General features: G+C 38.3%; 1 protein-coding gene and 1 long non-coding RNA gene across 3 annotated transcripts; both read right to left on the reverse strand.

Moving 5' to 3' along the window:
* Nucleotides 1-420: 420 nt before the first annotated feature.
* LOC102786550 (uncharacterized) lies at nucleotides 421-2,347 on the reverse strand. Its single transcript, XR_436825.2, has 4 exons — nucleotides 2,274-2,347; nucleotides 1,590-1,644; nucleotides 609-707; nucleotides 421-501 (listed from the first exon to the last, which is right to left on the reverse strand). It is a non-coding gene; the product is annotated as an uncharacterized LOC102786550 (long non-coding RNA).
* Nucleotides 2,348-3,514: 1,167 nt separating this feature from the next.
* On the reverse strand, nucleotides 3,515-19,931 carry fyb1b (FYN binding protein 1 b). 2 transcript variants are annotated; one of them, XM_087844464.1, is made up of 19 exons: nucleotides 19,707-19,931; nucleotides 14,463-15,456; nucleotides 10,417-10,519; nucleotides 10,208-10,281; nucleotides 9,320-9,342; nucleotides 8,893-8,954; nucleotides 8,048-8,180; nucleotides 7,776-7,935; nucleotides 7,430-7,550; nucleotides 7,166-7,185; nucleotides 6,979-7,054; nucleotides 6,778-6,861; nucleotides 6,250-6,290; nucleotides 5,754-5,835; nucleotides 5,531-5,630; nucleotides 5,256-5,418; nucleotides 5,114-5,147; nucleotides 4,994-5,025; nucleotides 3,515-4,201 (listed from the first exon to the last, which is right to left on the reverse strand). In XM_087844464.1, exons 1-19 carry the CDS (start codon nucleotides 19,929-19,931, stop codon nucleotides 4,179-4,181), a joined length of 2,550 nt encoding a protein of 849 aa, XP_087700590.1. In that variant the 3' UTR covers nucleotides 3,515-4,178. The 2 variants fall into 2 exon arrangements, with proteins under 2 accessions (XP_087700590.1, XP_087700591.1); XM_087844465.1 differs by lacking the exon at nucleotides 6,778-6,861 and having other exon boundaries at nucleotides 19,707-19,895.
* Nucleotides 19,932-22,067: the final 2,136 nt, after the last annotated feature.

Genomic DNA, 22,067 nt, shown 5'->3' on the forward strand with positions numbered 1-22,067 from the left:
AGTTAAGGCACGTCCTGGCCTTAACTGACCCCCAGCCATTATGATTATAATGCAAGAACATGTTCTATATAATGCTATAATGCAATATGGAGTTCATTATGAAGGTTACAATATTACACAACGCACAAGAGTATTGAGGGATTGCTTCTGTCCACACTGCACTTTCTACTACTGGTCCCTGACCCCAATCCTAGGATTGCTGCTAAACTAGGCCAGGATTACAACCATGCTCCTCCTCCAGACTCAATTCCCACTGAAGGACAGGTGTACACACAAACACAGACTAGCTCGAGTCACGAAATGTGCATGTGTGTTTGTCAAACGCAACTAGAAGGTTCAAAAGGCTTAGTTCAGAATAAGAAGTGACGACTAATACGAGGCAAATTTAAAAAAAAGAAAAAGAAAAAAAGTAAAGGACACTTTATTGATTACATTAGAAATATTTATTGTTCAGCAACATAAGTCAGGAAATGGTTCATTTGAGGATGGTGTCAGAATTTGCTGCAGAGACAGAAAAAGAATGAGGAAACATGAATATGTTGGCATTAAAACAAACAAACCTAATTTTATGTGACAGACAAACAAAGGCCGTGTGTGATTTGCGTTACCTTCAGAGAGTTGTTTGTAGATGCGTTCCTGCTCCTCTCTGGCCTTCTTCTCCGCTTCCTCAACCCTCCTCTCCTCCTCAGCAATGGGCTTCAGGTAATCTTAACAAAAATTACAGAGCCCATCACTAAGCATTCTTAGAAATCACAGTGGTATTCTTAAGACACATTACACAAGTGTATCTGAGCATAGATAGTCCTCATTTTCTAAGACTTTTGTGATTTCATAAGTCCATCCTATAGTTCCCCCTCCCCATGTGCTAAAGACATCTTCATGGAAATTAAGGGTGCCCTAAAGTACAAATAATCCTTGCAAGCACATATCCCTTCCTCTGTGACATAAATTTATTAATAAGCAACTCCTGGAGATCAGACATCTCTTAAGTAGTTTTCGCAACCGTTTTTTCTTCTGTCATACTAGTCTGTGCCTTCTTACATGCTTCATTCTTAATATAATTTTAGTAATTCAAGAATTAAGGTGGCAACGTCCTGAAGCTTTATGACTTTCAAAAGATAAAGAGTTAAATGACTAAAGCAGATAAAATTATCTTAGAATAAAAAGAAAGCTTTCTATGAAAACTTTACTTTAAAGAAAATGTATGTCTTTTAAAAGACCCTGGAAATTTTAGCTAACAAAAGCAAAGTGGCTAAACTACAAGCATGAAGTCTCGGTGTTAGCAAAGGAGCTCAAAGCAGCTATGAAGAGGGAAACAGAGAAAAACAAATCTGTTGCACTTGCTTTTGAGCAACACCTAATCAGTTGTTTCAGTAAGAGAAGATCCTAGAAATCAGAATCAACCACGAAAACTGCAATTGGTGCATCTCCTGTTTAGGGTATAAATGCTGTGATATGTGGTACAGTAAAAAATTAAATAAAACCCTTGCATCAGTCACAAACAATGTACATTCCTGACTTTTTGTTCCAAGTTTTTCCTTTTACGCACTGACGCAAACCAGTTAACGCATGCGCACACATGGACTTACCAAATCGCTGTTTGCCGTAGATCACGCCGAGTAGCAGGGCAGACCATCTGGCCGTCTGAAATGGAAAAAAAAATTGTGTTAACAAACATGTTATCAAGCGAAACATATGTGAATAACCAGCTAACCGTGCGTGATTCATATGTCGCAGCTCACGCACGGTTATCTTGTTCATCATATGATATGAACAAGATGAACTTAATTTCCACAGCCTGTTCTGTCGTTACTGTCAATCGCTAATATATAACTACCATTTTATGCTTAATTCTGTAATTTCATATTTAAAAACATCGTGTGTGGTCACGATACCGTACAAAAACCTACACGAAGTGCGCGAAATGAGCCGTGACAAGGGACGAAGTCCAGTTTTTCTCTGACCTTTCAGCATACGTAGTGAACAACAACCACAACACTATTAACTATTACTCAGCCTAACAATATGGCATGAGTATTACTAGTCATAATACCTGCCTCTGTCAGATGTGTAGATGCCGCAGAAAGCAACTGTTTGCGAGGAAGCATTCACCTCTCAATGTCACTGCTAGCAAACACTAGCTAAGATGCTAATACAACAACTTCCATTAACGCGAGTCTGCGTGTATTAGGGACAGACTGTGGCTTAGACATATTTGTCCATTTACATTTACAGTAATAAAAGCTATACAAGCTACAAAATTAATGTTTTACCTTGATGAGCGGCGACACTGCAACGGGGGGAACCATGTTGAAGCTAGGATGTGACTTCCGGTCGAAGCGGAAATAGTTTTTTTTCCTTGAACGACGAAGTCAAGCAGTGCAAAATTGGACTTTTAGCGGAACATGAAATAATAATAATAATAATAATAATAATAATAATAATAATAATAATAATAATAATAATAATAATAATAATAATAATCGTCATCATCATCATCATACGTCAATGCAAACAGTGGGCTAACACAACAGATATAAAGCTACAATATCGTGCCAACTTGGACAAGGTAGAGTGCTTTAACAAGTTAGAAAAAAATAATTATTTGTTGAATATCTGTTGCAAACAATATTTCGTTAGACAACACGGTTTAATTCGAGTTTTTCTTCCATTTATATCTAAGCTTTTATTAATGAGGCAGTGTTTATTTGATAAATCTTAGAAATTGCATAATGTAGTTTCAGAGGACGTTTCCAAAAATGTGTAAGAGATACTGATTTGGTCCGTTTTAGTGTTTATTTCAATTCTGTTTAGTTTCATTTAGTTTGCACGTTTTTATTTAGTTAGGATTTACTTTATTTAAATTTTCATTTTATTTTTGTTTTGGGCAATATTTGTAAAAGTCAGTATTTATGAATCTTAGAATATACCATATACCATATAGAACATACCATAACAATATACCAATATATCCAGACATGGACAGAAATATGTCAGATTAATGTGCTTTTTTTCAGCATATGAACAGCTATTCAGCAGTCAGCTTGGCTCAGAATGGAGACCTGATAGTCAGAAATAACAGGAAAATCCAGAGCATCTGATAAACAAAAGTGCATTATACGTGAATAAAACTAACATTTCTGATGATAAAAACATCTTTGTTTAGGAACAAGTTTTTAAAGAGCTTTACAATGAAAGCACTTAAACTGTTCACAATTTAGTGTTTCATTCGTAAGTGTTTCAATTGAAACACGTGGTTTAGGTGTTATGTACGTAGTCATGTGTCAGTACTGCCGAGTTTTTATTTGTTTTTGTGATTTCTGTGTCTCATTGAAGTTTGAAATTGTTGTAGTTTCTGATAGCTGCCACTAGAGGCTACGAATCCCCTTCTCCTAAAAAACAAATAAATAAACAATCCTTTGTTGAATCACCACCATCCATTAACCAGCCAAACTTACATTATTATTTAAGTTCAGAGGTACATATCGAAAGATGCAGTGCATATTAATTTGGGGTCTTTATTATCTTTCTCAGGTATTGTCTTATTGCAGCAACAGGACAAAATATAATGTGTTGAGAAAAAAATCCAAATAAATCAAAAAAAATATATACAGGAAGTTCTTCTTAACTTTATATACAGTGCATCAAAAGTACTTTGGCACAAAATTACATTTGTCTAAATCTTTAGTTAGACAAAGAAAAATGTTTGAATTGGCCTTATAGAAAGGAATATACAAACAGTACATCATCCGCTGAAATGACAAAAAAAAGTACAATCTTTTTATTAGCTGTATACTGCAAATATTCTTAAATTTTTGCAAAATCTTTGAAGCAAATTTATAAATTAAAGCCCAAACAAGGAAGAAATGAAGAAAACAGACAGAGAAATATATTAAAATACTGTTGTTTGAACAAATATTTGACACATAGTTTGATTTAGAGCTTTTTGGGGGGTGGGGGTTAAAGTATGAGATTGTATGTGGCTAGCCTGGCTCCAGCAGTTGGAGCCACCAACCACACATTTTTTTTCTGTCTAATTTCGATGATATAAAAAAAAATAGATTGACACCAAATGGCCATTTTATACCAACTCCCAGTGTATAGCAACAGTAAACATAATAAATAACAAAACATGCAAATAAGCAATATAAAACAAAAAAGCTGGTGCAGGATATTCCTTAATCGTTGTCGTAGATGCACTCTGAAATGAAAGCAAAACAATAGTTAAAAAGTATTTCCTGTGAGGGTCGTATCAACAGCCAGACAAATAAAATATTTTTTTTTATATTAACCCACACTTAACACACAAATCAGAAGTACAGCTTTTTTGGTTTCACACTCTTCTACTGGTTTCACATTTACTTTGTTTGGTTTAGCTGTTTTGGTTATTTTGTTTTAATACACTGACACCGCAAAGTATTCGACATAATGACAAATGGATTTTGTTTACATAGTTTACAATTGATAAGTTGAATGAATTTCTTTTTCTCTGTGTTTTGAGTCATGTGCCTGCTGCTCAGGTCCTTCCCACTTTTGTAAAAGAGGAGGAAATACACAGTCTTAACCAACCATTAATAGTACTGCACTTGTTTTGCAGTCAGAGGACCTGGGCTCTGTGCAGTCGTTGAGTCAACCATGAACTCCCAAAGTATTGTGGAGTTAAATATGAGGGTGTGTATCTGACAGCTAAAGCTAGGCTGAAATTTGGTCATGGAACAAGATAATGATCTCAAGTACAGCAGCAAATCTACAACAGAATGGCTGAAAAAGAAAAGAATCAAGGTGTTGCAATACCACTGTCAAAGTCCAGAACTCAACCAGATAGAGTCTGTGGTGGGACCTCAAGAGAGCTGTGCATAAAGAGCCATACCTGCAAACCTCAATGTACTGAGGTTTGTGGGAGGGTTAAAATAAAATCCACTTTTTAAAGACTGCTCTGTCAGCAGTTATACTCCTAAAAGTTCAGCTGCACAGCTATGTATTCAGAACGTACCGTCTCCAATATCATCATAGATATCTCCATCGCTGTAAACAAAAACAAAAACATCAGTACTGTCAGTATGTTGTTTAGTTTCTAGCTTAGCATAAATGTGTGAATGTCTGTAGTACTTACTCCATAGCAATGTGGCTGGTCGATACATAACCAACTGTAAAATGCACATTTTAAGGGTTTAGCGGTAAATAGTGCTAGGATTTGTTGATTGGGTAAATGGATCTACCAATTAATCAATATAATTGAGTAAATAGATACTCACACTTGCCGTCTTCATTTCGACAGATCAGTTTGTTATCCACAGCTTTAGCAATCACATCAAGGGCCTCTCCTGCTTTTACTGGCAGCTCTTTGCCACTCCATTTTTTATTCGTAAGATTGTGGATGACATTCACCTGGTACAGCACCTGTATTTCTCCTTCATACTGAAACAGATTTTTTATATATATATATATATATATATATATATATATATGAACATGCGAAATAAGATAAAAGATATTGTAAGTGTGGTTGAAACATGTTAGAGTGACAAACCTTAAACTTCTTCCTGAATTCCTTCTCCTCCTTCTCAAACTTTTTCTGCTTCTTAGGGTCCATTTCTTCAACTTTGCTTTTGATTTTCCCAGGTGGAATACTTGATGGAAAAACAAACAGAAATTGGAAAGAAATGACAGCTGTATTAAGACATTTCAGTTCATGGATCTAAACAGGTTGGAGTTCATCTTAAATACAGTCTTTTGTTGTGAGGCTGATCTACCTGCTGATGGGAGGTGGGATAGGTGCATTTTGAGAGTCGACGTCATCATATATTTCCTCATCAATTGCTTGACCCGGCTTATCTGTGTTAACACAAGGAAATGGTCGGTGAGTATTAGATTGGATAGTTTTCACTAAGCCTGAATGAAGCTTTAGTTTGCAAACCTTTCTTAAAGGAACACCGTAGACATTATAATAAATGTTACAAAAGAGTAAATATAACAAATATAACTCACAGACCATCACTATAGTGTTACAGTGAATTAAACTACAAGTTAAAGTCAAGAAAGTGGGACAGAAATGGCAACGACACAATAGTATCAATATAAAGATCTTAGATCCGATTAGCCTCAATAAGCCTTTGGGTCCTAAAAGACAAACCAACCTGTACCAGAAAAACTTATGTGTGCATTAATGTCTTTTTATGTTAGAGAAACCGTGCCAAGATGTCTTATTTTGAAATGGACAGTAAAGTGGTAGTATTGAATGAGTTATACCTGAATTCCCATCAGCTGTAAACTGGCTGGGTGGAGGAACTCTGGGACAACAGAGGAAAAGATAATATTATATCCTTTATACTGCTACAGTATCATCAATTAAAAGTATGTTAATGTGACTTAAAGCAGCCCTGATTAACAATCATATTCAACTCTGGTTAAAACATGCTTTTGACAGTGTTAGCTGTTAATACATTGATTTTTCTGATTGAGTTGTACAGCAGTCGCGCACATGCAAATTACTCCCAAAGATTAGTAAAATCACAGGTAGTCAGTGATCAGACACAAACATGTAAACGTGACCGTTAGACTCCAGCTTCTCAGACTGCGGAAGTTAAACTGCAAATTAGGACGTTTCAGTGTTATTCAGACAGAGGAGGTGAAGTGTTTTTTCTGATGCCGATGTCGGGAGAAATCAAAACTGAAATGCGCCGTCACCAATAAAAGAGGAGTGACGGCTGAAAGATTAAGGATTAACAACAGTGGACAGTAGATCTGTGGTCAGTCTTACTACTGAGTGTATTTTACACTTTAGAGCTGGCAGGGCGTCTGTTTCGGTCAAACATCCGCAGGAAGCTGCGGGGCTTCAAAGAAGACCTGGGATCGAAGGGACTGGAAAGCCAACCAAGGATGTAATGATCTGCTCTTCTGTCATGTTTTCTAAATCTTTCCAGAGTGTCTTTACGTTTGCATTTACCCGTTTTTTTAAATAACAAAACCAGTTCTCACCTGACTTCTAAGTTTGGATCGACAACATCATCATATATTTCTCCTTCTTCTCCTCCTGGTAGAGGTGGTAGGACAACTACAAGGCATAAGAGATGTAATCAGCAAGATTTCATTACAGAGTGAGCAACAATATTATTAATATAATAATATATAATAATAAAATGAAAGACAGTATTGTAAAATGTACCTCCTGGTCCTTTTTTAGTGCTGTGGAGAAAAAAAAAAGAGAGATATTAAATGAGAAGCAGGCCAACTTGGCTAACTTTGTTTTTTCACAGTAAATTGGAGAAGTGCTTCATGGGGTAACAGCAAGACAGTAACACTGGAGTTTCCATTAGCGTTTCATAACCCTAACTGACTAGCATTTTCAAATGTATTATCTATGTCTGTGTCTGTGAAGGAGTGTTGGCTCCACATTAAGGACTCATCATTTACAGTTACAATCCCGTACCTGTTATCAACTACATCGATGTCATCGTAGACCTCGGGGTCGTAAGCCTGCTGAAGTGAGGCTCCTTGATTCTTCAAGGAGTTAAAGTCAATTTCTACTGAAGTCGTCTTCACGTAGCCAACTGCGAGAGCAAAATGAAGCATTGACGAGATGTTAGTGTTGCTCCTACAGTCAGCTTTGAGGCTAAAATATTGACTAAAAATGGAAAAAAAGACCATAGATGGTGCATAGAGAGATAGCTGATCCTGTATTTGCTGATACAAGTGACAATTTATCCTGTCAGCAAAGAGTTAGAGTGGAAGGTGACGAGAAAGTGAGAAAATTGAAGGGTAGATTGTGAACCTACTGGATCCATCCTGTGCTCTTCCCAACCATTTACCCTCGGGGTTTCCCTGGACTCGAATGATGTCCACGGGGTCTCCCTGCTTCAGACCAAGGTCAGTCTTGCTGCTTCGACAATCTGTGGATGCCTTTCCTTTCTGAAGGACCTCCAGGGGACCAACCAACTAACACACAACCACACATGCACATGAATTGAATTGTGCACATGACAAATAACTTGGTTTTGATGACTGAGGTGTGACAGTCTTATTGATTCTACCTGAGACGTTCACTCACTTTGAATCTTTTCCGGGCCTCTTGTTCCTTCTTCTCGCGTTCCTTCTGCTCCTTTTTCTCAGCCTCCTGACGTTTTTTCTCCTCTTTGTCCTCTTTCTCTTTCTTCTTCTCTTGCTTTTGTTCCGCTGCTTCCCTTTAACACCAAAAGTACAAAGCATTTAAAAACAAAAGTTTTGATAGATGGATGGATAAATAGGTTTAAGATTCAGTTTTATTGGGTAAGAAAGGTGAAGAAGAGCTTTCAGACTGGGTGGAGTTTGTGACAGAAAGCTAGCAGGAAGCCTTGAAGGGAAGAGATTACAAGATGGTAGCGATGTATAGTTTAATGAGCCATACATCAATGCTGAAGATGCTCAGATTCTCACTGGGAGTAACAGGGATGGATTGTACCAATTTAGTCCAAATAAACCTGGTTTATAAATGTATATAATTTATGTTTATGTAAGATATTCTTAGGTTCTATGAAAACAAGAGCTTTTATCATTACCCAAAATATTCCAAGACTATTTTGATGTCCCTTAAAAAGTGAGGTTAGAAAGGAGATTTAATTTACTCTAAGTTTGTCTGCTCCGTTGTTTTAATCGGTTAAAGTGCCACAGACCGAAAAGCAACAACATCTCATAGTGATGCAAAACAACCACTAGATGGTAGTGTTAATAAGGCGTGACGTGGACACAGCTGAATGTTTACCGCAGACATTTTGAACTTTGGGTCTAAGCAGACTTATTTCATGCGCAGTCCTCAAACATTGTGAATAAAAAGACCAGTTATTCTTTCACACTTTAAAACCTAGACATCACGAGTGAGGTGTGGGATAAGCCAATGGAGGTGTGACAATCTCTCACCATCGTTCATCAAGATCTTCATACATCTCTCCATCATCATCATCGTCGTTATTAATTTCCTCCTGGGAGGAGAGTACATAAAGCAACAGAAATATATAACGCTATAACCTTAGTCAATTTAAGACACATTCAATTTTAGAGTATAAACTTTTCAACTTAATTATTTGAATTTGTTAAAGACATTTAACCTCCAGAGGTTCTGCTTGGACTACAAAAGCCTCTTTGAAGCAGACCTACAATCTGTCAAAAGTCATTTTTTTCTACCCATACGTTCATTTATAATTACTTCCAGGGCTCGTGTTATTTAGTCACTATTCTGTTGCTGTTTCCTTCTGTGGTACCACTGGTGGTGATGTGGTTTATTCTGCACTTTCACCTGCATAGCAATCTGTATTTATATGAGTGAAAGTAATTCAGCATGTCTCACCTTTCCTCTCTGGCTTGGGTGGGCTGCAAAAAGAGAAACAATAAAGCAGCGTTACAATGAGACCATTTTGAAGCAGATATCACTATCTGAATTCAGGTTCATATCGGGAAGTTTAACGTGCTCAATGCTGACTGTCAACTGTGCCAAAAACATTTTAAGCATTAGTCTTTTTATAAGTATGATATGAAAATACATAACATTTAGAAAACTAAATCTTTTTAGCTTCATGCTAACTTTTTCATCTTTCAGCTGCTGCCTTCAGGGTTCGCCACAGCAGATCATCTGGGTCCATCTCACCATATCCCTAGCATCTTCCTCACCATCTTGTAAACTTTCTCTTTCCGTCTTGCTGCTATCCTTCTGTCAAAAATCACTTGTCTCCATCGGCTCCACCCTGCCTGCACTCTCTTCTTTACTTCTCTCTTGCGGGTCTGTTGCTTTGTACGGTATTTAAAGTATTCATGTTCACTGCTTCTGCTCCCTGCATCTTATCCTTATCCTTTACAGCTGTCTGCCTGAGGTTCACACAGCTGTATGCTAACTAATGTAGGTAAAGGTAGCTAAACAGTGATGGTGACGTTGCACTAGAATCCACTGGATTAAAAAAAAATATTTTGGGATTACTCCAAAATGAAGCATTTAAAATAGTATACTTTATACTTAGGAATAGTTGAAGCCATAACATTTTGAGTTCTACAAATATTCTTTTCTTCCTTTCATACAACTCCGCACATTTTCAATGCCAATAAAATGCATTTTACTTATTTAGAAATTACCACTGTCTTCTAGCACAAATATGGCACAAAGTTCATCTTCTTCTGTTTTCCTGTGATGTTAAAAAAAAGTTGTGCAACACTAGTTTTAGAGACTTAGAGACTTTTACTGGACCTGCAGATGGTGGTAGAGGCGGGGGAGAATTGGTCACGTGATCGACATCGTCGTAAGTGTCTTCTTGCTGGTTCCTAAACAGCAGGTTAGGATTTAGCTGTTATTAATTGGAGTAGCATTATCCAGAAAATACACAGCATGTCCAACATTTATCACCGTGTTTCTGTTCAAACAGGAAAATGAAAAAGTGTGTTTAATGTGTCACTCACATGGCTCCAGGATGTCGTGGGGGCAGATTTGGCAGTGCAGGTGGTGGGGCTTGATTCTGGGCCACATGGTTGCTCGCAGCGATGGGTTTCTTAAAACTGGGACCTGCAGCAGAAACATGCAGTGTTGACGCTGTGTTAGCCGATTACTCTTTAGGTGGTTTTGCTGTACTTTACTTGCTTCCAGTGTAAATTTAGCACTTTTTAGACCAATGCAAATGAATTTCACCAACACTGTCTGACACCATCTCTGATCACCACACAAGACGTGTACATAAATAGATGGGTATCTATGTATCTAAATGTGAAAAACTTCTACCTCTAATTTCTGTGATGATTATATATGTCAAAGAGTCACATCAGTCTCATCTAGACACATCGAAACTGGTGCAAAGATGGTCCTCTGCACATAACCTTCAGAGACTGTTGACGGTATGTGTTAATAGGACTCTCTTTATGATCAAGAATGATATATAAAATATTTCTGCAACGAGGCATTTGAATCTCCTAGAGTGTTTTTCCTGCTTAAGTAACCCTTGTGTCACAAGATTTCGAGAACAATGACCAATCTTCGCTCACTGTCCACATAAAAAAAATGTCCCAGGAACTTTAAAATGTGACTCACGAAGTTTTGAGAGTACTGAAAGTAAAAGTGAAAACAGCTACGTCTTTGAAAATTTTTCGAATATGGAGTCTTTTTTGCCATGAAATGTATTCAGGTGTATAATGTGTAATGCACAACAACCAGGAAGTAATCAACAGTAAGTGCTTCAAGATTGTGTGTCTATAACATCGGTAAATGTGTTTCTTTGGCCACTAAATTTGAATGATGCACCTAAAAACAAACTCCAGTAATGTAGGCGATGCGAATTATGTAAATCTTTATAACTTTACTCAAGATCAATATAGGATAACAAAAGCCATAAGAAAGAAAGGAAAGAAAGTGAGAGTACAGTGTTATTATCCAGAGTTATTACTAGTGGACACTAGGTAATGTGGTTTGGTGGGATGAATCTCACAAAACTGCAAAACTGTGATCAGAACATTGCTCTCTTGGCCTCTAGCGAGTGACCCAGAATTTCAGCCAAGACAGCCGACCTCTGACTGGAATATATTCACGTATGTGGCTATAGACAGAGCCTGTCTTTAAAAAGGCTCGCTGGCTTGCTGGAACTTACTTCCCCATGTGGTGAAACAAACTCGGCTGTCAGAGTGGCGAGTGAAGTGGGGGTAGAAAAGAGAAACTGGACAGGGAACTTGCAAATAGAGGAACCTAGTGTAGTTTTGTCACTTTAGTCTCTTACGTGAAGCTTGGAAGAACTGCAGCATTTGTGTAAACACACTGAAAATACACAGAGTAACTTATGTAGTGCAATATTTCATGCACAAGCAGACTTTGTGTATTTCTTTTAGGTCTGATAAGCTAAAGTATGCTTAATAACTGCTGGCCAAACACTGCCCACGTCACTGAAACCACACTGACTTGTGAAGCAACTTCTATTTCACACTTCAGAAATGCGTTAACAGATCCTGTCCAAAGTAGCATTGCGGGCGATATAGAGGAAATGCACTTGAACCAATAAAATAAGAGGAACACCTTCTTTAGACAGTCACGAGAGCTGCACGCTCTTGAGTGCCCCACATTAACGCTTACACATTTAACCCTTTTCACAGGGGTGGGGAGACTGACTCTGCTTCTATAGAGAGTCCATTACATAAAATGTTGCTGGAGCTTGTTTTCCTGCAAATTCTGCTGTGTTTAATTTGCCATATGTGTTGTATACAGATTGAGATTAGAGAACCAAACACTCATGAGACCAAACTGAAAACAAAGGATTTAAAATCAAACAAAAAGCGGAAGTATTTCTGACTGGGTGGGAGGGCGCACATGTGCATCCCTGCTGGCTGGCAGAGGTTTACTGCCTGAAGCTGAATTCCCTGTCTCGCATATGTAGAGCATATTTTCTACTTTCTTGTACGTTAGGCCATACTGCAAAGCAATAAAATGTTCATTTTCATTTCATTTTGAAAAGCCTATTTTGTGAGTTTGTTAAGCATTTTTTTTAGAGTTCTCTTTTGATAGAGATACATGGGAACAGATTACTTCCACATGATCTCATCAAGATTTGTCAGCAACCACAGCGGTTATCCATTTTTTATTAATAAAAAACATCCAAGACCCAAGTTTGGGTTTAAATGCTGTTTTCTAGTATTTCTTAATGTACTCTTTGGATATTCAGCATTTCTTTAAACTAGAAACACAGAACTGTTCATCTATCAAATAAAAGATGTTTTTTTTATTATGTATTTATTTACTTTCAAATAGTAAGGTTTCTTGTTCTGTATTGAAAAGTACACATTCTAGTCTTGCAACACTTCTACTGTCATCTTACAGTAATGGGTGATAACAGGTAATTAAAATAAACAACAAATATATTTACATCTATGTATATTTTTAAAGTAAAATTCTGAACTCTCCTTTGATTCTGAATAAAGGAAGTACCTAACGTGCTGGGTTAACTTTAGCTTCATGAAAGTGTGATCACACATGTCTGGGACAACGTTAAACTGTGAAAGCACGCCTCCACTGCATACTTGTGTAGAAAACACCAGACTGCTTTTCATTTAGGTTTAGTATCTTGCCCTAAGATCCTGTGTCATACAGACTGGAGGAGGGATCAAACCACTGACCTTCAACTTAGTAGAAAACTTGCTTGACCTGCTGAGCCACAGCCACCCTAAGTGGTACCATATAAATGAAACTGAATTGAATGATTCAGTAGATGATTACATTTAACTTTTACAAATATGGAAGGCTGTCAGCAGGTTTCTGAATGCGATAACTCGAGAACAAAGCAACATAGGAGTGTCAAATTGATACAATCGTATCTATTAAAACTATTAGGAGTTGTTTAAATCTCAGTGACCTCGGCCTCAAGGTCAGGGGTCAGAGGTCAAGTTTCCTAAAAATCTTGTGAATGTGACAACTTTATCGTGGCTTGCTATACAGGTGGATGCCAGCAACCTGTCTGCTATCCGCCTAACTCAGTAATTCAGTCATTTTATGCTCACGACACCCTAAACAAGCCAAAATTTCAAGGCACACTTGTGTTCATATTTGTGAAAAACAGCATCTCAAACATTTTACATGCTCGTGGTGCTTCTTTTGATTACACTGTCAGATTAAAGGACTTTTGGTCATTTGGACCTGCAATAAATTCCATTAGTTTATAACTTGCCTCTATAACCTTATCAGACCCTTACACACAGGCCAACAAACGGTCTTGGTTCAGATCCACCACTCTATTGAAGCAGGCCAAGTTTTCTCAAAATATATATTTGGCTTCTACGTGGCTTCCTTCCTTTTGACACCCTGAGCCAGATGAAGCCACAATCCAAAAGGCAATGACCGTTTGGCTAAAACGTGGCCCATCTCTTTACTTTTCTTTGGGAGTTGACTCAGGATGAGTACAAACACCACATCTCAGTCACAGGTCTACCAATTATGGGCCAGATGTCAGATGTGTTATAACATTTGGGTCACATCATGTACATGCTTGCCATAACCCATATCGAGCATGGCTCATGACATTTAGCTCAGGGCTGGGCCACATATCACAACTAAAAGGTGGGTCTTGATACATTATTTGGTCTCAGTGTTGCTAATTCAAGTCACTAACCTGGACTTATCTATAGCTTTTGTGTCATTGGGGTCTTTTGGAGCATATTTATAACTAGTACAAAATCTCTCAGCTTTGTGGTTATTTGTGGTTAATTATATTAACAGCCTATCTGTGCAACAGTTTTGGTTGAGCGAAATTATAGTATTTTATTTTTATGTTATCCCTGCATAGTACTACTTTTCAAGTATATGCGTCTGTGCAGTGTACAGATCCAGAGTGTACTATCCAAGATTGCTAGTGTCAGCAGACAATTTAGCATCCAACCAAACTGTTACGCCTCTTGGCTGTATGTATGGCAAAAAGTCAGCATGCCACTGACCAAAATGATAGTGTGGCTTTGCAGTTGCACGGACAAATCCAACTTACCCTCGTCAGAGGCCTCTGGGCCTCTTTTAATATTCTCCAGGTTGACTTTTGGAGGTCGGTTAGGTTTAGCAGGAGGAGGACCCAGAGCCAAGCTGTTGGGGAGAGGGTTACGCTTTGGGCCTGATGAATCATTTCCGTTAACACCACCGCTGGCCAGAGGAGAGGGCTTGACTGGCTTCTTAAAACTGGGCTTCTTACTGGCTGGAGGTTTTGGAGGAGAACTTGAGTTAGTAGCTGTAAGGCTAGGTTTGCTGGTCCCACCACTCTCTGTCTGCTCAGTCTTTTCCTCCTTGTTGAACAGATTCTGAGCAGTCCTGAAGTTTGAGGTGGGCTTTGAGTTGGCCAGCGATGAAGGTTTGATCACATTGTCTTTGTTCCCTCCTGCCTGTTCCTCAGCTTGCTGCCGTAATTTTACAATGCCGCCAATCGGTTTTTGTTGCACACCAGGCAATTTAAGTGGCGCAGGACTGCTGTTTGGTGCTGCATTGTTTTCGTCTTTAACCCAGCTGGGCTTGTTGCTGATTGCTGGTGAAGGTTTAGGAAAGGCAGGTTTGGACTCAGACAGGGTGGAGGTAAGAGGAGGTTTGTTGAATGGAGGCTTCTGTGCCAGGCTTTTAACTTCAGGAGCCTGTGATAAGGGTGATTTCAAGGGTGTCTGCTGTTTATTAACAGTAAAGGGTTTGCTGTTTGTGTTGCTATCATCCTGGATGTTGGCAAATCTGCTTGCCAAGGCTTTAGCTTTATTTGGCTCTTGTACCTCTGTGTCACTTTTAGTAGATACTGTGTTTTTTAGGAAACTTGGTTTTGGAGGCGTATTTACTGCACTGCCAGAGAGGCTTTCCAAGACTGGTTTCTTCTGTAAAGGTGGGCCAGAGGAGAGGGTCGGGTGCAAGGGTTGTTTGATACGTCCAGGGGGCGCAGAGGAAGTCTCGTCAGTGCTTCCCCCACCTGCTTGGAAGCGAGCCATGATGGCCTTTACATCTGACTTATTGTCCTGAGGGGAAAAAAAAGACATAAGGGGTTCAGAAAGTGAGTTAATAAGAATCCAACACCACAGTAAGGATCAATCTGATTTTTACTTAAAGAAGAATCTAAGCTAAAGGAAAATAAGATTGTGCTTGCTAGAACATAAATGGCTTCAGCAGAACATAAAATCCAGACAGAGCAAAAAGGGAATTTAAAAAAATGAGTTGCTCACACTGAGCTGGCCATGAAAGTTCAAATAGGAACAGAAAGTTTCATTTCCTCTCATTTCTTTCATTGTCCAGTCAGTAGAATTTGTGCTTTCTCTTCAGCTTCTCATTCACTGCTCAATTAAACAATCTTTTTTTCTCCCCAGTAATTTACCCAAGATCCCTCTCACACTATTTTTTTCTATGCACACATAGAAACTTAATGCACAGAGCTTTGTCTCAGAAAGTTAATCGCAGGCTTTGTGGTTCAAACATGTGCAAATGACACTACATCTCAAAGTGTTGTAGTGGTTAGGCCAGCACCTTGATTGCAGCTACGGATTTGCAAAAGGGACCCTGTTTGTTAGTGTCACTCTGTTAAAGATTTAATGTTTATAACAAAATATCCTCTGTCATGAAAATAAGGGATTTTATGTTCCTTGACTATAAGTATTCTCAGCATTTACAGGATTGTGTAATACAGGAACTCTGCAGATGACATTATTTTTCTATGTTTGGCACTCTTAAGCAATATTTGGAAAAAAAGAGACTATTTTCTGTCTTACAGTATTTTACCTTGAGAATTGCCAGCATTCAAAACACATTTGTTTCTGAGTGTGTTGCATTTGGCAGCATGGTGCAGTGGTGCAGTGGTTAGTATTGTTGACTCATACCAGAAAAAACTGGTATGAGTTTTGACCCTTGTGGTCAGGCTTGGTATGTGCATGTTCTGCCTGTGCCTGTGTAGGCTTTGCTCTAGCTTCATTTCACAGTCTAAAGACATGGATATTTGGCTAACTGGTGGTTGTAAAGTTGTTGTAGGTACACTCTTATGTTGCCCTGTGATAAACTGGCGAGCTATCCCTACTCTCACATGATGTCAGAGTAAATGTGCTACCTGTGTTTTTAAATGTGACATATGTCTGTACAACAAAAGCATCCTATAGGTTAAGATTAATAAAAGAAAAGATAATCAATCAAAGGCTTGAGTGATTTTTCTTTTCTTCAGATGTTTAATATACTTGTCTTACAATCCCACACAATAATGTGGAAGTCTTAACATCAACTACTGCCCAGTTATTGTCTTCACTCCAGGTTTCATCTTTTAAAAAACACACAATAACTAAAAACTTCCAACTAAAAAAAAACCCTTCTCTCAAACCACACTCTGTACCAACTTCCTGGTTTGTCACTGTCATAAACACAAGTTTCAAATGGCCCCAGTTTAAAAGCATTTATTACATGGACCTTTGTAATATACCTGTTTCAAGGTAGCTGCAAAATGGTGTTTACACTGGAAATAATTTAGATGGTCTGTGTTTTTAGAGTGGCTTTGAATGAATGAGGAGTTCAAATATGTGAACTGGAACAGTCGGTCTGTGAGTATGTAAAAGTGTGAGGCAGGAATAAGCTGCATCACTAACCACAGGTACATTATTAACCACACTTTCATCCAGCGTCAGTTTAACAAAGTGTCATATATTGGGCTCGTGACCAACTAGGAGCCACACCTATTCTAATGAAGCTGGCTTGAGCAGGAAGTAGAGATAAGAGCATGAGGACACACAGCTGCAGCTATTCTTATGGAGCAATAAAAGCAAGGGAACACAATGCAATGGAAAGTGCAAATGCGCACCGCTATAAACAGAAACACCTGGCACACAGTGTTAATGTGCACTTATGTGCTAAGACTTAGACACAAAAACACAGAGTGAAGTGGAAGCTAATTTCTCTTACTGACTTCTCATTGTAATAATGTGATATTGCATATGATGGCTCAGTGAGTTTCATAATCAGCATACAGTCCTGTGAAAAAGGAATATCACCCCATGGTTCAGTAGCTTGTAGAAACACCCTTAGTAACAATAACTAAAAATAGTTCTCTTTTGTATTACTTCTCTTCTGTATTACGTTGCAACGTTATAGAGGAATTTTAAAACACTGCTTCTGTTCATTGAAATTTGTGGGCATTTTTGCATTTGTATTGATTTTGGATGCACAGCTCTCTTAAGGTCCCACCACAGCGAGGTTGAGGTCTGGACTCTGACTAGAGCATTGCAGTACCTTGTGTTTTTTTCTTTTTCTATTTTAGTCATTATATGTGGTTTACTGCTGTGCTTGGCATCATTGATCTGTTTCGTGACGCAGTTTCAACCAGGATTTAGCTGAAACTGCACATTTAATTCTACAACACTTTGGTATACAGAGGACTTCATGGTTGACTCAGTGACTGCAAGGTGCACATGTCCTGTGGCTGCAAAACAAACCCAAATCATCAGCATCATCCATCAATAAGCTTGAAAGCTAGTGTGAGCCGCTTGTATTAACATGCTGTTTAGGTTTCCCCAAGCATGGTACAGTGTATTATTATTGCCAAACATTTGCTCTTTGGTCTCATCTGTCCAAAAGGCACTGTTCCAGGAGTCTTGTGATTTTTTTCAGACGCAACTTTGTAACCTAAGTTGTGCGGCTCTGCTCTTTTTAGAGAGAAGTAGCTTTTTCTTTCAGCCTTTCCAGACACCTCATACTGTAGCGTCTGAGAAATACACTTCTAGTATGTTTTACTGATGACATAATGCCCCAGTACTGTACATGGATCTATCTACTCTGGCGACCCTCTCTCTGGAAAGAAAGGGAGTGACAAAAAGTACCAGTCTCAGTCTTTAAGATGATGACTTTAGTCACCACCAGTGACCATGGACCAGACCATGTAGGGAATTTCGAGTCTTTAAAAGCTACACTGTCTAAAGAACTGAATCAGCAGTGGAGAAGTGGATGGTGTTTTATTTGGACACATTTTATTCTGAAATGTGCATTCACTATCATCAATGAATGCACATCCGCTGTCAACAACATGGCTTCAGTGTTGAAGGGAGAAATGTCAGCATTTGCTCTTTAACAACCAATCTCTCGGTAAACTGAGAGAGACAGTGGGTGGAACTTCACTGCAGTGGTGCCAGTAACATCAAGCGTTAAATATGTTAACACTGAGCCTGAAATGCGGTTGAATATTAAATCGGTAGAAATAAAAAGAGGAAAGTTCCCTCATAATACTTCTGTTTTTTAACCGCGGTAAGCTATAAATTGCCCAATATGTTATGTACAGGATTATTGCAGTTGCTTCTTCTCGAGATACGGGTGCACTGCAGTTGCAATTTTGTAAAGGACCTGCAAATTTTGTCACATACCAGAAACATCTCTTGATAGGATAGCCATTTAATGCACTACAGCTCAACGGGAACACAAAGCTGCCATAGTTTGTGTGGCACCTATATACTTGTCTGAGATGGTTCAAAGGTTTGAACCATAAATTTAATGTATAGCTGTTTAATGTAATTATAGTTATGAAAATAATTATATGTAAATAATCCATTGTTATGGAGCAGGATCAGTGCACAAATAACATAATAACCACAGAGTCTTGGATGCTAAACCAGTTACTCCAAACACATTTTCTTTTTTAATGTTTGTTCTTTCACAGAAGCCTTGTGAAAAGTGACCAGCTGAGAAACGACAGAGGAAGAGGAACCACGATTTCTATTTACAGTGTGATGAAAAGTGCAGAGCAAAGGTGCCTTGCTTAATCGAACTGACACAAAACCCAGAACCACCAACCCCAACTGTGGGGTTGAACTTTTCATTTTTTACACAGTACATGAAATGAAAATTGGGACAAAAATAAATATCAAACTATATTTAATGAGTTTAAACACGTGGTTTTAATTCAGCATTTTACTTTACTTAACTTTAACGATCCCTGAAATGAATGAAAGCTTATGTTGACCGCTCAGAATACAAATATGACAACTCTGCTTTTGTCAGTGTGTACACATTAACTCGCTCAAGCAAATTAAAATGTACCAGTTTGTAATAATAATCAAGTATGGCTGACTTCTAAAAGATACAAAAGCTCATGCTATCCTGTCACGATGAGCCGTCTAAAACACACATAACTACCATTCTGCAGTTTCAAGAGCAAGTTCCTTCTGTTAAACCCACAGTGCCCACTTAGAGTATTTCAATCATTTAAAATGTGATGATTAATTATTTAAGTTTCTTAAGTTTTACTCACCATCTTGAGGAAGACTTTCCCAGGCAGAGAGCTGGTCAGCGACTGGCTGGTGGATAAAGGAGAGTGTTTGTTCAGTGCCTCTGTGCGAGTTTCTGTTTCTGTCACAGAGAGAAAGGCACTGAGATAGTGAGTGTTGATAGTGAATGACAAAGAGTGTGGCTGAGCATTGAGCATGTATGTCTGAGGGGGGGATGTATACTCCCGTTCTTTCGGTGACATAAGCATCTGTCTACAACTGACTACTTCCTCTCTTAGTAGTATGTGTGTTTTGTGTGACTGTGGGTGTCACAACTTCTGTTATCTCCGTGTTTTGATCTCATTGATTTGCCTATCCCTGGCAAATTCCCTGCAGTTTCCCACTGTCCTTAACAAATGATGTTAACTCAGTCATAGGCAGTTCAAAATAAAAAAACAAAACAGCCACAGTCAAAACTGTTTCATAGCAACTGTGTTAAAGAGGTGTTATAGCATGTATGATTAAAAAGTTTTTGGTCAGCAGTGCGGGAAGACAACAAGCCATAGCCAATGAACAACATTAGAAGACAGCACAGGAAACATTGTGGTCATATGAGTGGCGCAAAGACAAGACAAGCGTATAAGACCAGCGTACATCCATGCTAGTGGTTCTTTGAAGCCTTAGAAGTGCTTTGAGCTAAATCAGAGGAGCCACAGTTCATTTCACAGAGGGGCAAACTGGTAAATGACAATCACATAAAGGGCCAAGCTACATGAGGCCTCATGTACTTTATGCAATTGTGTTCTCACACACTAATCTTTAAGTATGTGAGAACACTTTAGGTTTATCCTATCATATTTTCAAATGATAAGTCGGTGGTTTTATGGAAAATTTCATAAATATGAAGAAAAAGACCTTTGATGGTGTTATTTACATGCACTATTCAGCCTTCTGACATGAAAATTGGCTGCATGTAAGGATTTAAGAATTGCAAATGCGCACAGTTTTTCTGTTGTAAGAAAGTGAGCTTTACAGCTTCACTAAAAGAATACTTATAGTACTAGGCTTCATTTAGAAAACCTCTGTTAACGCTTCATAGCTTAAGTTTTGTTGTGGGTGTGTAGATCAAAAATGGCAATGATGATTACAAATAATCTTGTAGGAAATGCACAAGGGGGAAGAAGTAATTTATGTAGTCTGCCACTTCTTCATGAATTGTCTGCCTTCAGCATTAATATTCTTCTTTTTTCCCAGTCTTTATTAGCTAGGTTATTACTCTGCATATCCAGTGTCTCATGTAACTGCAGGCGACAGCTACAGCTGAGTGGACCGAAATTTAATGAGAAGATGTAGTGATAAGTAAAATTTGCAGAGAAGTTTCAGTTTCAGCATGCTAACAGCTAATAAGCTCAATTTAGAACTGAGAACATACTCTGTATAAAGAGCAGAAAATACAAGCGTCAACACAGGCTTTCTATGCGAAAGTTGAGTAACTCCACCAGTTGAGCCTCATTAACCCTAAAGAGAGCCCCCTAGTGGACACCAATATGGCATTTTCTATCTTATTTTGTAGTAACAATTAAAACAAATTCATGCAACATAGAATTTGTACCAGGAATCAGAACAAGGTGTAAAATCTGGACAGACAGTATTTTTAATGATGGCTACACATATTTTGTTGCATCCTTTCATGTTTTGTAATTTGCTTGTTCCTTTTCTTCTCTGTCCTCCTTCCTCCATTGTGTTTGACATTCTCTGTATTTATGGTTACAGGCCTGACCAACCTGCTTTGTTTGTCTGTTGTTTCTTTTCGCACCAACCGGTCCGGTTGGTGGTCAGTGGGGTCAGGAGGAGTCACTCCTGGTAAAACAAAGTCTGTTACGCCACTGTCAGTGGAAGCTCAAAGGGACTATTTGGATTTCTCTCTAAGGTCTCTAATCGACCTGGCTTCCTTTTCCTTGGAATTTGTGAGGCACATTATGTCAGCATGCAAATTTGACACAGAGACAATTTAAAGTGACTTTCTGTCTTACTTCAACCTTCATTCTTCTTCTTCTTACTTATAATTCACATTTTGAGGTGAAGGCCAGAGCTGAATTTAGAGCCAGTTGTGTGATGGATGTGTTTTTCTTTTCACTTTTTTTGCTTTGTTATATTGTACCATGTTTTGATTAGATTTATTGTTCAACTTATTGTACATTCACTTTCTGTTACACATCATAGCTATGTTACAACCACTATTCTTCACATCTGTTATGTTATGTGTTACTACCTTTAGCATCAACCCTCATTTTTAAAGTAAAAATGCTTTTACTTTCTTTTCTATTTTCTTTTGTGATGTATAACCTCTATGTTAAAGGTTTAATTCACTCTTTTTTAATTATGTGCCGCTGCACTTGCAGAGT

Source organism: Neolamprologus brichardi, chromosome 7, assembly GCF_056152115.1.
Source record: "Neolamprologus brichardi isolate AB-2024 chromosome 7, ASM5615211v1, whole genome shotgun sequence".
Taxonomy (NCBI): Eukaryota; Metazoa; Chordata; class Actinopteri; order Cichliformes; family Cichlidae; genus Neolamprologus; species Neolamprologus brichardi.